We start from the raw sequence: 16,267 nt of genomic DNA, 5'->3' as shown, positions 1-16,267 counted from the left end.
TTTTTGTCTTTCCTAAAGCTACCCCACTTCCTAGTTCACACCCATCGGTGGGCCTGTAGCGACGTCTGACGTCGCAGCTTGTCATTGGTTAAAAATTAATTTCTAATCAATGATACGCTGCGACTTCACGACACACCCATCGATGGGTGTGAACTTGAGCTTATCTTGGTTTTTATTGTAGTATAATCAACTGCTTTACCTTTATTTATTTTTTGAAGTGCTTGACCACTGCTGTTACTGCCTCCGTTAGTTGAAATGGTTTTCTGTCAAACTCTTTATTTAATAAACCATCATAGTACTTTTTACCTCTTTGACACCCTTTTCGTTAACTAGTATTTTATTATTTTTGTCCCGTTTATATGGAATCTAATTAAAATCTTTTGCTTTCTTTGCACTATGTTAGGCTATTTTACATACAGTACGCTAAGTTTTCAATTAGATATACACCCTATATACGCTCTAAGGAAGGCACAGAAGAACTGTCAAGTTAAGCAAACAAGGAAAAATGAAAAACTTACAGAAGACACAAGGAACCTAATGCAAAAAAGAAGGGAAATGAAAGATAAGCACACAGTGAACATCGAAGAGCTAAGGAATTTAAATAAAACCATTTCAAAAGCTGTTAGGAAAGACATAAGGGATTTTAACACTAAAGAAACAACTAATACCATAGAACAAAATAAAAGCCTTAAAGTTCTAAAACGAAAGTTGAAGACAGGAACCAGGAACATTTATAAGCTAAAACATAGACAAGGACATGCTGTATATGAACAACAAGAAATTATGAAAATTATCGAAGAGTACTATAGAACATTATATCGTCGAGATGCTCACATTCCAGAGGTGGAAATCCCAGTCATACAAAATCAAGGATCAGAGGAACTTCCAGATATAACCGAAGAGGAAATCGAATCATCGTTGAAAGGTATGAAGAACAGCAAATCACCTGGAGAAGATGGCATTGTAAGTGAAATGCTTAAATTAGGAGGCGAATGCGTCATGAAAGCTTTAAAAACCCTTTATAATGCCTGCCTCTTTGAAGTAGTTACACTAGAAAAATGGAATACTGCCATTATCTCATTTATATAAGCTCTTTATGAGAATAATTACTAACAGACTGGAACCTAAGCTGGATTTTCACCAACCATTAGAGCAAGCCGGATTTAGGAGTGGCTTTGGAACGAATGACTACCTACAAGTAATAAAATCCGTAATAGAGAAAGTTACAGAATACAACAAGCCATTGATATTAATATTTGTAGATTTTGAGAAAGCGTTTGACTCAGTCCAGCATAGGTTAAGAGCTCTTACAGAGTGCAGTATTAATCATAGGTACACAACTTTTCTTCGAAATATATATAATAGCGCAACAGCTGCAGTTAGAATGTATTATGGCAACACTAATACATGTCCCTACGAGAGGGGTATTAGGCAAGGAGATACCATCTCTCCTAAGCTATTCACCGCTTTGTTGCAGAGTGCTATGAGAAACAATAATTGGGAGAATATTGGAGTCAACATAAATGGAGAATTTCTGAACAACTTGAGATTTGCAGACGACATAGTTCTTATTGCAGACCGGGTAGATAATGCCTGCCAGCTTCTTCAAGACCTTCAGAGCTCGTGTACACGAGTTGGACTTAAAATTAATTTCTCCAAAACACAATATATGACCAAGTCTTTAGATCAGATATTCCCATGTGCTTGAAAAGGAAGGTCTTTGATCAATGTGTACTCCCAGTTCTAACGTATGGAGCAAAAACATTGACCCTTACCAGAAAAGTAATCAATAAAATACAAGTGGCACAGAGAGCGATGGAGAGGTCAATCCCTCAGAGACAGAGTATCAAATACAATAATTAGGAGAAAAACTGGTGTTACTGACGTAGTTCAAAGGATTACAACATTGAAATGGAACTGGGCGAGGCATGTTGTCAGATTAAAAGATGGAAGGTGGACGAAGAAAATTCTGGAATGGAGATGCTTATCGTAATCGAGAACGTCCTCCAACAAGGTGGTCAGATGACATCAAGCCCAGTCAGCACTACTGGATTCAGGGTGTTCAAGATAGAATGCATTGGAATTATTTACGGGATGCCTATGTCTAACAGTGGACTCAAAACGGCTGATGATGATACACCCTATAAATGACAACACTGCACGCCGTCGACTTTCTAAGAACCTGTTTCGTTGACCCGTCGCCAATAATTTGTTATTATACAGTGGTTGTTTAAAAACTTGAGTGGTGGTAATTCTGGACAAAAGTGTGCAGATTTATTTTCTGTGTTTTTTTAAGGGAAGACCAATTCCTTGCGTACACTTAATTCATAATAGTGTTAAAAATTTTGTGAGTTCTTATTTCCTCAAAAATTGCAGAAAATGTCACACGCAAGAAGTATCTCTAGAAAAGTGACAGATTTTATGACAGATTGGGATACTGTTCAGTCGTAGGTCAAATATTTCAATCAATCATTTCTCTAGGGCATAAAAATTATTTCTTCTCTTATTGGGAATTATTTTTTATTTTCAATAAGAGTATATTTTTTGTTTTATCTTTTTAAAGAAATGCGCTTTTATTTTTAATTTAATCAGAAAAAATTGTTCTCATTATTAAAATCCGATACAAATGCACCGCTTTATAAAGGCCAGTGTATTTTTATCGAGTTTTGGTACTCTAAGAAATGAACCGGGCATACATAATAAAAACAAACATCAGTTCGAATGACGGGGATGTGCACCCCATCCGTTGTTACGTGCTACTAAATGATTTTCAATTATTTTCTGTCGTGGTGTCGGAGGAGATCGACAATTACCTCGTACGAGGCAATGTTGCCGATTTTAGCGCTTTATGTAGTGTACAATATCTAATCCAAAACTTAAAGCACTGTATCTTTGCGGTACCCTTTCTGGTATCAAGTTGTTCGTATACGTTAGTATACGCCTCTGCTTTAGCTTTTGCTACTGCTACTTTTGCTTTCTTTTTGACTTCCTTATAGTTTTGAAGATCTCTGTCAGGACTCCAAATATTATTAGGACTTCCTTACGTGTTCCAGTTCAGTTTTTCTACAGTTTTTGCCCTGAGTATATCTCTTTTCTCACCACCCCCACTGGTGGAAATTTTGTTTTAATATCCGCTAATTTTTGAAAAAAGCTTATTGAATTCCTTTCCTCAGAGGGTACAGTACCAAATATTTTAGGACCATGACACTGTTAAAAGAGGTAGTTCCTTTGATATAATTTAGCAGACCTCCAAAAGCTTCACTATTCAGTATGTGTTTGGTTTTATCAGGTTGTACTTAAAAGGAGAATAAATAGTAATCTATTGATATAGCACATTTTAATAACAAAAGAATAATTTACAAAAACACTATTACGAAATAAAAGAGTTTTGTTTTACAAAATTGTTCATTTATACCGGGTTTTTAATATCGTGCGAAATATAATACTGTTCACTGCATTTTAGAGAAGGCGTCATATAAACTTTGCTTAGCGACTTGAGACCAACTGTCATTATTTTTTTGGGCTAGACCCAATTTAAGCGCGATTTTACCTAAGGGTCCGACTTAGTGGCGTCAGTGTTTATAAAACAACGAGCTTATATAGCACTTTAAGACGAATATTTTTGTAGACATGAGGTACAGTCTGTCCCATAAGATTCACACCAATATTTATAAACGAAAAGTCAACTAAAATGAATTTACATTGTTGTTTTTACAACACCCACATTTCTATTTTGACATAATTTTCTTTGTATTCTTTGAATATTACATTTATTTTCTAGCTGACATCGATATGGGCGCTTTAATGACGGTTTGTACGTTATCCATTACTCTTCTTATGGTCTATGGAACAATTAAAGGAAAACCGACACATGTTCTGCCTTTCTTCTGCCTACAACTTTTTGATTTTGCCATTACAGCGTAAGTAACACTGATTTTTTTGTTGGGTAAGAGGACCGTTTAATAGTAGATTATTTTATATTTCAGTCTAACTGCAACTGGATACTTTTGCTATTTGAGATCTGCTCATCGCCTTATCGCAGAAAACTGGAACCTTCCTCTGCGCCAAGAACTACTTCAGTTGAGTCCGCAAGTTTTGACGCTCATAGTATTATTGGCCTTCTTGTTTTCAATGCTATGGAAAGTAAGTATTACCTCGTATTATTAACCTCGTAAAAACAGGAGGTTGACACTTCAAGAAGTATTAGTAGTTAAGTGTTTGAATAGTTCTGTCATTCACTTAGAGTTGTTAACAAGTATTGTAAGAAATGGATAGGTCCGGACCACCGGCATGATTTTAAAAATGGAAGAGCAAAAGGAAAAAAATAGTCAAGAAGATCAAGAGCTGAGGAGGAAGCGTAGCAAGAGCTGAGAGGGAAGCGTAGGCAAGAGGAGGAAGAGGTAAAGAAGCGCAGACAAGAGGAAGAGAAAAAGGCGGAAGATGCCTAGGAAAATAGAGATAGAAATCATAAATCGTTTATCTCAAATTCATGAAAAATATAAAAAGTCAAATTAGAACAACAAAACAATATAAAAACCGATTTAAAAAACAAATTAGAAAAAACAACAAAACTATTTAGAAAATAAAGTAGAACAACAACAAAATGATTTAAAATCTAATTTAGAAAGAAAAATAGTAGTAGAAAGAAAAATTTGTACCCAATCTTCCATATCTAATATTGCTTCAGTAAGTAATATCGAATCTGAACAAACAGCGTCTTTTTTCTTCTTTGTACATGGTTTAAGGTTTATGAGCATTTCTTGGTGCTTCTGCAAATACGTTCCTTAATTAGAAACCTGTTTTTTTAATTGTTCACTTAAATCCATAAATTCCCTTTCTCCTTGGTACCTTAGTAATGTTTTTTCTTTTTTCTATCGCATTTGTAGGATAATGTTTCTGTGCCTTTGTGAAAAGTATTCTTACTTTTATCTGAAGAGTTGTCGTAATTTAAGTTTACAAGTTCAAAGTACAAAGGGATCTTCAAATTCTATCTATAAGAGCAGAAGTCACAAGTGACGTCAGCTCTTATAGATGGAATTTGAAGATCCCTTTCTATTATATTGTCTGTAGAGTTGTCGTAGGAACGCAGCGACTCTAAACAAATTATTTATCACCATTTTTAAGGGTATGCATTTTATACTTCATGCCAGGTGCCAGTTTTTTTTTACGGCAGGTTTCCTTGTTACCCTCTGGATATCGGTGCTATTTAGCCATACGGCTCACACTCTCTCTGACACCTACGGTATCAAAAGGATTGAGCTCTGGTGGGACTCTTTCCGTGTTATCGAAGCCTAGGTAGGTGACTTGGTATGCTGAAGTATCTCCCAAAAATTTTCGTACACATCTGGACGTCCCGAGGAGTACAGCTTTATTCATGGCCTTATAGAGATGTTCTTTTAGATCCAGCTGTTTTATGTTCTCTATGTGGTTTTTTGGAATAACACCAGTAGTAGATAGAGTAATAGGTACTGTCTCGGTAATTTCCATTCTCCATTGTTTCCTGATTTCTATTTCTAGATCTGTGTACTTGGCGATATTTTTGTTGTATTTAACACGCAAATTATTGGTACTGCGTATCGCCACAGCAATAAGGATTAAGATCTATTAGTAATAAGGTTATTAAGGTCTATTATGTGCCACTGGTTGGTCTGATCTTATTGTGATCTCGCCCATGAAGAGGTTTACTTATCCAGGTGCGCATTTTTTCTTGTCAGGTGATTTATGCGCAAATTGCTCGATGTAAAGTAGATGTCTTAGTCTGAAGTCTGACCTGAAAATAAGTTCTTAAATTAGCAACCTAAAAAAAATCTGTTTATCCAGTTGCTCAATTGTTTCCATAAGTCCTTTTCCCCCTTGATATCGCGGTAATGATGTTCTCTCTACTGCACTGCTTGGATGGTGTTTTTGCGCCTTTGTGAGAAGTGTTCTTACTTTCCACTGAAGACTCTCTATATCCGTTTTTGATCACTTTATAATACCAAATGAGTAGCTCAGAGCGAAACAGGCGTACGTATTTAATGCCTTAAACAAATTTTTTCTATTAAGATATGACCGATTTAGTTTTGTTACTCTTCGTACGGAAGTTAGTTCGGTTTTCATGTGTTTATGTTCAATTCTCCACGCTTGCTTTACTCCGAAATATTTGTACATATCATTTTCACCCATTGCCTCAATGTTTTGCCAATCTTGCATATCGAAACATCCGGGCTGAACCTTCCCTCTGACTATATTTAGTATACTGCACTTGTCTAGTCCAAAATGCATACTGATATTATTTGAGACAGTTTCTACAGTTGTTAGCATCTGATCTACGTTGTTTCGAGTGGAAGCCATTAATTTCAAATCACCCATAAACAACACATGATTAAGCTTCGCCATACTAGTATTGTTATTTTTAATGCTAAAGCCTGTGTCAGTGGAGTTCAGTAGATGAGGTAGTGGGTTCATCGCTAAACAGAACCAAAGTGAACTCAACTAGTCCCTCTGGAAAAGGACCGGGTTGTTTTCACCGGGTATTTGAAAGTGAATTTTAGTCTTCCACTCCGTCCTTATATTCTTCAAAAAGGCCACTATATTGTCATGGACTTTATATATTTTTAATATATCTATAAGCCATTTTTGCGGTACTCAATCAAAGGCCTTCTTGTAGTCAATGAAAGCGGTAAAAAGGTTCCTTTTTTTGGTGTACGCCTGGTTGGAAATGACTGAGTCGATTATAAGTTGTTCTTTGCAACCCATGGAACCCTTAGCGCATCCTTTCTGTTGAGGCTGTATGATATTATTTAGAGAACAGTGTTGGTAGATACGCTGGACTACACAGGATGTGACCAATTTGTTCAAAGTTGGAAGACAAGTAATTGGTCGGTACTTGACTGGATCTTGGGTGTTATTTTGATCCTTCGGTATTAGATAAGTGATTCCCTGAGTAACAAATGGTGGTATTTCCTGTGGATTAGAAATAACATGATTAATTACTACTGTTAAAAACTCATGGACGTTCCAAAACTTCTCTAGCCAGAAGTTTTGAACTCCGTCTGGTCCAGGAGATTTCCAGTTATGAAGCTCTTTGATAATGTTCTAGACTTCTTCAGTGGTGAAAGGTGCATAGGTCCACAGGCTATTATTATTATGTTATTATCCAGGTTTAAAGCATACATCTTTCACCCCTTTAAGGAACAAATTCATTCATCCTAGGCATAAAAAGGATTGAGCTCTGGTGGGACTCTTTCCGTATTATCGAGACCTAGTTGATATGACAAATGGTTATACGCATCTGTCTGTCGAAAGTAGTACGGCTTTCTGCATGGTCTTATAAAAATTTTCATACCAGTAGTAGAGAGAATAATACTAATTTCTGTACTCAAGATCTTTGTACTTAGCGTTTTTTTTGTTTGTATTTAACACACTGATTATTGTTGTTAGGTATCGTCAATTAGTGTTGTTTGTGTACTTAATTTAATATACTCTAGGAGCGTGTTGATAATATGGGAGATGATTGGATTGAAGGAGTCACAGTTTATTAGCTATCTCTTGATGAAGGATACTGAGTCATGGCGTTCCTTATATTCAGTTGCTTGGCAGGCCTCGGTAAGATGTTGGATGTTTCTTGGGCTTGACATCCATATCGGAATTTGTCATTTTGGACCTGAGGGTATTTGGCGATATATTTCAGGTAATTTTTGGTTGGTATAACCTGATCCTGAATGGCGAGTCTGAAACCTTCTGTTTCAGGGAATATCTTTCCTAATATCAACTAATAGTTCGACGCTATATTGTCGATATAGTCTTGGTTGACTTCATAGGGATGTCGCTTATCCTGAGGTTTACCCATTCAGTTGCGCATATGTCGCTCCTTAGAAAGGTAGTTCATGTGCATTTCTGGTTCTCTAAGTTTAAGCGGTGTCGTGTCATCTACTGCACAGATTGTGCCATGTAAAGTAGGTCTCTCAGCCTGCTTCCGAAAATAAGTTCTTAAATTAGCAATCTGTATTTCTAATTGCTTACCTATATCCACAAGTCCTCTTCACCCTAAATACTGACAGACGGTAATGTCGTTCTTTCTAATGCGCTACGAGGATGATATTTTTCTGCACTTGTGAGAAGTGTTCGCACTTTTCGCTGAAGGTATTCCATGTCCGTTTTTACATGAACTTTTAAGTTAGCTTAGTTAGTTAGATGTTTTGACCATTTTGCATATCGACTCCTTCGGGTCGAACCTTTCCCTTAACTATATTATCTAATCCGAAGTGCATACTAATATAAATAGAGAAAGTTTTTAGCATCTGATCTACGTGGCTTCGAGTGGAAGCTATTTATTTCAAAACCGCAACTACAGGCAGTATGGTTATTTTTGATGCTAGTGGTGGCAGTGGAGTTCAGTAACTGGGCTAGAGATTATTACTATTATTAAACATATACTTACACGTACTTAACACGTTTTTCACTAATGGTCATATATTGTGTAGAGTTGTGGATTCTTAATATTAGTTGTAAATAAAAATTACATTTTTCATGCGAACATGAACACAAGAATATAAATACTATCTTTCTTAAGGCATACTGGATTAGTGTAGTTTGGAGATGTTACAAGTACCTAACCTTCCGCCAACAAACAAACCGAAACGCCATTCGATACATCATTCCTGAATCGGACCACCGTGGTATCACCGATCCAGATTACCCTAATCTGTTCCGCGATCAGGAGGCTGTCTTTGGTGTTTTGAAACAGACTCCACCACCATCATATCAAGATGTTATGGACGAACAACCGCCACCATATCCTTGCACTACGCAAGTCGTACAGGAGACGCCAAACAGATTTAGGATTATACAGAATTCTACAGAAAACCAGGTAAGTTTGTATGGGTCTTTTTTAATTTGAATATATTTATACTCGAACTAAACATACAGCAGATATATATTGTAACTTTGCAAAGCATTCAGTTCGTTTCTCGTGTCACATTTTATAGTCCTAGAACTAGACGCCAGGTCGGCAATGCTACTTTTCCAAATTTCATCATTAGCAATGTTTAAAAACAAAATCTAAGACCTAACTAAATGATACTATACTGCGTTTCTATACTTGATACTATATTTTAAGCAATTGATATTTTTCTTTTCTAAGAAGTAAACATCAGCGTTTGTTAGCGTAATACCTTTTGTTTATCGTTTAGCTTATGAGCAGTACTCGAAAATTTGAAACACCCGTTTAATTTAATTATAAAATAGATTCAATAGTAAATTGTTAGAATGTAAAGCTTAAGAACAATAAAAAATTGATACTGGTAGCACGAAAAATAATTCATTGTGGACCTAATTATAGAAAATAAGGTAGAATTGTAAATATGTATGTATGTATGTAATTACGAACATATCTACGTTATAAATCTTAAGAATAACGTTAATTAGCCAGAACCACATTATATTAAGTTAAATACATATAATTTAAATTACTTATGCTTCAGTAAATTAAAATGTTTTTTTACAGTTCACTTTCACTGTCATCACTCTCACTACTGTTAATATTGTCGTCACATTGTTAATGTGAATTGAAACACTGGATCTATTTCTTCCATTAAATTATCGATTTCCTACATACTTTGTTCCACTTTAATCACGTGATTCACGTAGTTGTTCCACTTTTCTGGAGTAACTTGATTATAACCTTCACAGATTAAGTTACTCACTTCAGACTCTTTAAAGTTGGGAGTTTTTGCCTGCTGCATATCATTTTACTTTACTTCATACCAGTTCAATTGGATTCAATTCGTAGTAATATGGAGGTAGTCGTAACAATTTAACATTGTTCTGTTTTGAAATATCAACTGTAATATAACTGCCATACTGTGACTTAAAAGTAACAATTCATATTTCATGTAATCTTCTTCAAAATACAAATCTTTTTTCAGTAACCATTTCTTTATTTCCTCTTTGTTAGTACTTGTATTGGGAATTTTTTCGAATTTCCTCGAATGATAGGATGCATTATCCATTACCACAACCGTTTTTTCCGGGAGGTTTGGTATCTTTTTTTATAGAAGTTAGGTCTTAAACTAACTTTCAAAAACAGGGTCATCCATTTCTTCTTGGTAATATGCGGTGTTCTTTTTTGCGAAAAAAGTGTATTCGGCTCCGTCGACAAATCCATCTTTAGTTCCTGCGTGCACTGATCGTGGACCACGAGCAGTAGGAGCTTTTAATCCTGTAGTGAAACCACGAATAAATACGTCCTGGTGTGATTTTACAATACTTTTCACCTAGACACTACCAATGCTGTGTCCGATATTTACCCCCGATTCGTTACTATAAATTATGTTGTAACTTTATTCGCAACACCTGCGAATTTGACGAAAATACTGATGGCGCCAAGATATAATCTCAGGTTTTTCTATTGATTGACTTTCACCTCCTTTTGCAAATACAAATCCCATATCCTTCATCAATCTATACAGCGTTGTTCTTAAAAAATGGGCTAAATACTCATCCTCATTTACTGTAGCTACCACAGGAGACAACGTAGGATGTTTTTCAAGAAAAATCCGTGGATTTTTATACGGATATAACGCTTCTAGTTCCTTCGTCGTAGGTTTTATCTTGCGATGTAGAAATCTCACTACTTGTTCATTTCTTTGCTGGTTGCAATCTAATAGCCGAAGAATTTTCTTTTCGTACAGCATAAATTGTACTTTTGGAAATGCCTGTTTCTTCAGATATCTATTTGAAAGTGAATGATTTCCTTGGTTTATTCGGTAATTCACCAGATTTGTCAACATCTGTTTTTCCCCAACGTGTAATGCCTTCCCCTGCGAATGTTTCACAATATTCTCCATGGCAAAATAACAAAAAACAAATAAATACGGACTAACAATTTTCTAAACATGATCTCTTTTAGTTAAACAATCGTCTGTATCATTGAAAACAGAATATTGATATTATCGCGAGAGGTCCGAAACCCTATCCGTAGGCGCAATGCCATTTTATTTAATTAATTAATGCCTGGACCTAATGAAAACGACCACCAGGTTATATCAAACTGTTAATTGAAGAATAATTAATTAAATAAAATGGCATTGCGCCTACGGATAGGGTTTCGGAACTCTCGCGATAATATCAATATTCTGTTTTCAATGATACAGACGATTGTTTAACAAAAAGTCCAAAGTGGTTAGTCTCGGCCGACAATAAATCAATAAACTGATTAAACTTAATTAAATGATCTCTTTTAAATGTAATTTTTCTTGTCCCCACTAACTAATATTCTCTCCGATAAACTGTATAAACGTAGTTACACTAATAGTCGTAATAATTAAACAGCAATTTAGGTGAAAACAACAGATGCACTTAAATCGTACTAATTATCAGAGGAATTTATGTGAATAAGCAAAGACAATTAGAAAATGGATATTTAGTTAAATATTAATAACAGGCTAATTATAATATTCAAATGCTATATCGTTAATATCGTATAGTATCTATAAATTAGTTTAAAGTAATAAAACCCAAACACAGATTTTAAAATCAATGTGTTTGGGACTTCTGGAATATTCTATTTAGACGGACTTCAAGTATTTCCGCCTACTTAAAACCGGCAACACTGAGCTCCAAGGTTCCATAAGATTTACATAGCCACAGCCACCTAAAGTTTACAAGCCGTGAAATAAAAATGGCAACGCCGCATCAGCTGTTAGAAGTAGTCCGACTGTAAAGAGCCCAACAAAATAATAAATAAAAGAGGAACATCATAATATTCGCTATAAAGTTAGAATTAAGTAAAAAAATCGTACAAAATAGTCTGATAAGGTACATATATATCACATCTATTAAAACTGCAAAACATTGAATACAATGAGGTGTAATATTAATAGAATTTAAAAGTAATACAAGTGCATTCAGCTTACATTATTTACATAATTTATGTTAAAAAAAAGAAAATAATCTTTTAATATTTTTGTAAACAACTTGCAGTTTATTGAATTCTAGTATCCCTTGAGCGAATATTATATGTATTAAGAGTGGCTTAAAAAAATGTTATTGAAATTCCAGGTATTTATTTTTTTAAAGTTGAAAGCTTGCGCTTTTTAGATAAACTTTTAGTTAGTTTCTTTGTCATAATTTCATTATTCTTGTTTTTTGTGAAGTTATTTAACAAAGTATTGGAGAAAATCACAGAAATTTTAAAATATAGTTCTCTAACAGCTGTTCCACAAACATCTGTTTATGTCCTTCACATAAACAGATACAAGTAATTCCTTCATAATGTTAATGTTTGAAATAACTTTTATACACTCATCACTGCACTGATTGTCAATATTTAATAAATAAAAACAAATCCTTTCTTCTACAACTTTTATTTGCCAGTTTTTTAACTCAACCCTCTCACTAACACTTTGTAAAAATTTCTTGAAATCCACGATAAGGTCTTTGTTTTCGAGTTATTTTATATTATTTTCTTCCCGGAGACTTATTTCTGCTCGTCTAGTTTCAGGATTTTTTCTTGTTGGTGGTTTTGGGTTAGATAAATATGACGGTTGGTTTTCAAAAATTCTTGGTATCGCATTCTCTTTCAACTTGGGAAAAACCAAATTTCGTTGAAGAACCCTACCATTTTTATCAATGAATGACTCACTTTCAATAATATCCCTTGCATCAAAATGTTTTTTACATACTACCGAACTAGAAGTTACTGTGAAATCTTCACGGTTAATAGATCTAACCCACTGAGTACGAAGGTGATCGTTTTTGGGAAAAGAGAATGTACTTTGGGCCTTTTCATACTTTAAAGTAGTTGCATAATTTGATTTGCAATTTGGTACACTGCAGTGTCTCGGCATCTGCAATTAAAAAAATAAATTAGAATATCATATTACTACTCCCTGTACCAATAAATTAACATCGACTTGGGGTTTGTAATTACTAAAGCAGTGTCTGAATTTGTGAATTTAACAGTTTGTACGTATTATTTGTCTGAATAATATATATATATCTAAATGCTTCATACAATTATTACAATATACTTAAAAAATACATACCTTTTTTTTAATCGAATAATTTACCAATAATACAAGAAATACAACCAAAATTAGCATAATCTCTCCAAGTAAACACAGGGCTATCGGACCACTATCGGACTACCTCCAACGTTGCCAATTTTCTCACTTCACGGCTTGTAAGCTTTAGGTGGCTGTGACATAGCCCTATGCTGCTCCTTCTGCAAAGTGACTGCGAAACGCGCTATAGACTCAGAACTTTCCACATTGCGACCTATAGATACTTTTTTTATACCCTACATATACGTTTATGGTTTTTGGATTTGCTTTAGTCCCCGTTGTTGAGCCTCTTAAGTATCTAGGTCTTACTAAAACAAGTACCTTTCTTTAACTTTTTCTCCAATCCTAGAGAAAGCTAATAAGCCATTCTTTCCGCTCGGTTGTGCTTACCTTTTATAATTATTTATCACTACTGAACATAAAAATCCCACTACGACAAAGTTATTGGAAATTAAATACATTCAATTATATGTATTATATCAGTAAAATGGGGCTGTAGTGGCTAGTTTGGGTAACATGGTGGGAAATAAATTACGCAAAATGGTTAAAGTATGAATTTAAGATAATTATATATTAGTCTATATCTATTCGCCGCGCAGGTAGCTTCTCGAAGGCACACCGCTGTTGATAACGCCTTTGATCGTATATTCTGGAGCAATTTTTCTGAGAATTGTGACACGTGATCAGTCGGTACGCTATTTCATTACAATATTTTCAACATTAATTGAAAAATGTTATAAATGACATCTTCCTCCTGTGTATGGCAGAGTTTCCTTCAGTTCTGGTCCAGTCATTATATTCCAGTGCCACTATTTCTTCTTTCTTCCTATTCACGTTTTTTTTTTCAATTTTTCCCTATATGAGATATGAGGTTTTCCTAACTTTGTCGATCGTGATGTGGCGAGTATTCATCCTTGACAATACTTCTACGTTGGTGATTTTTGAGGTCCAATTTATTCGCAACATTCTTCTGTACAGCCACATTTTCATAAATACGTTTGACTTAATGATTAAATAACGCCTTGTTTGAGTGTCCATGTTTCGCAGCCATGTAAAAGTCGGGACCATATATAACATTTGAATGTTCTCAGTCTTATTGGTATGGCCCATTTTTGGGTTGCAAAGAATGTTTCTCATGTTCATGAATCTTGTTCTGGCTATTTCAATTCTTCTTCGAATTTCCTTTAAGTGGTTCTGGTTGGAAATTTATTTATTTTTGAACGGTTTGCAGATTAATGCCATGAACGTTTTTCTATTTTATTGTATTAATTGCAACCCCATTCTGGTACATGTGATATATGATCACATATGGCTTCTTGGCTTCTTTCGTTTTATCTTTCTTGTTTGGTGCACCATAGAAACTTTTCAATTTTGACTACCACGATGCCCTAACACAAATTTATATGCTGGTTATCTTCGTCAATTAAATTACAAGATGAGGTACTTGTGGCCGCGATATGAGTATACATATGTACCGCTGAACTTAAAAACTTTGTTGATAGTCCAGTGTATATATATACTGGCGGGCTAACAATTTTAGATCACATTCAAATGTGTTTTGAGGTAGTAATTTGTTGAGTTGTATCGGTTTCTTTATTGCTTTCCGAGAATTGTTATTGCAAGAATGGGGTAACATCGACCAGAATGTGATCCGTAATTTAATTGAAAGTATGCCTCGTCGCCTACAAGGTGTTATTAATGCAAGAGGGGGAAATCCACGCTATTGATGAAGATTTTAATAATTTTTTTTGTTTTAACCTGTTTTGTTTTAGCTCAAAAACCAAAATATTGCTATTAATTCAATATTGAAAATTAAAGTTAGTTTACAAAATACAGTAACAATGGTTTACAACCGAAAATGTCAACGAGACATCACAATTTTCGACGTTGATAACAACGTCGTTTCGAGAAAAAATAGTGTAGCACTGTTGCCGATATTAAATATACATTGTGCCTGTCCCAGTTTAAAGATAGGCATCAAATCCAATGTTAAATAATACATGTTCATGTCTTTAGCTTCCGACGTGTATAGAGTTGCAATTTTTAATAATTGTATTTCTTTTATTATAGGAACCTAGCACCTCCGCCGAAGCTGTCAACGTCACACCCGTAATCGAAACTAGTGCTGAAGTATTACCTGCTGTAGTACCAGAATCTCCCGTGTCCCAACAACCCGAAGAGTCTGAATTAAAAGTAGAAGTTGGTAAGGCTGAAGCAGTAGAACCCGTAGTTGAAGCTGATGAGCTAAAGAAGGAGAACGAGGAAGACCTAAAAGTTGAGTCACCCACTAAGAATGTTGCTGTCGTCCCACAAAACGAAAACTAGATCTAACATCTTCAAAATTTAATTCACTTTTTGGGATTTTGTATATCACCCAATTTGCTCCAATTTTTAGCTAGTTCTCATAAATAAATTAAAAAAAAATGTTTTAACTTTTAATCACTTTTGCAATGTGATTTTTATTTTGGGTATACATGTTAAATAAGAGTCCGTTAATGACAGTTGATTAGTGTTAAACTATGAGCTGTCGTTGAGTCACTCTATAATTCGTACAGAATCATATTCTGTCGTGCACTGTTATTATATGTAGAGATATTTATTTGGTTACTTAATGTTATGATAGTGTAAATGAAAAGCCTGTACTTTAAATATATAATAATATCTTCTAGAGTTAATATAATTGATCTTAGTTATTATCGTGGGTATTTTAGAGTGAAATAAATAATGTAGTTTAAGTGTTATTGTTTTTTGTTTCTTTTATCGTATTCTTCCAACTAAAAACTTACGAAAAAAAAAAACGAATGTAAAAGAAGCGTATGCAATTTGTTCATCATATCCTTACCCAAGCATGACATTATTCATGAAAAGTTTTTGAATCTAAAACCATGTAATTAAGTCGCTTGATAGCAGAATACATCAAAAGACAACAAGATGGAGATGGATGCTGTTGGTTGGTTCACATACTGAAAATTTCGAGTTTTATAACAGTTAAATGTAGCGCATTTTGTACTGAGTTTACAAATGATTTTCGTATTATTTAAATGTTTAATCCATTTTCGTGCTTTGACTTTATAAATGTAGATGTAAAGGAAAACTATCGCAACCTATCAAATATGAAACTGGCATTAGACAAGGAGATTCGCGGAGCCTATTAATATTTAATCTGAGAATGGATGAAATCATAAAGAAAGTTAAAAAAAGAAGAGAATATTTAATGGGAG

At 34.5% G+C, this 16,267-nt stretch overlaps 1 protein-coding gene across 1 annotated transcript in view; it reads left to right on the top strand.

Annotated features, from left to right (window-relative positions):
- The window catches only part of LOC140436777 (lysosomal-associated transmembrane protein 4B), a 31,170-nt gene extending 15,383 nt beyond the window's left edge, over positions 1 to 15,787 (top strand). The window contains exons 4-7 of the mRNA XM_072525863.1: positions 3,782 to 3,920; positions 3,987 to 4,143; positions 8,555 to 8,851; positions 15,117 to 15,787. Coding sequence (XP_072381964.1) covers positions 3,782 to 3,920; positions 3,987 to 4,143; positions 8,555 to 8,851; positions 15,117 to 15,371 — 848 coding nt within the window. The 3' untranslated portion in view covers positions 15,372 to 15,787. The remainder of the gene's footprint in view (positions 1 to 3,781; positions 3,921 to 3,986; positions 4,144 to 8,554; positions 8,852 to 15,116) is intronic.
- Positions 15,788 to 16,267: the final 480 nt, after the last annotated feature.

The sequence above is a fragment of the Diabrotica undecimpunctata genome, chromosome 3 (genome assembly GCF_040954645.1).
Source record: "Diabrotica undecimpunctata isolate CICGRU chromosome 3, icDiaUnde3, whole genome shotgun sequence".
In the NCBI taxonomy this organism is placed as follows: domain Eukaryota; kingdom Metazoa; phylum Arthropoda; class Insecta; order Coleoptera; family Chrysomelidae; genus Diabrotica; species Diabrotica undecimpunctata.
This window is presented reverse-complemented; position numbering and strand designations above follow the sequence as displayed.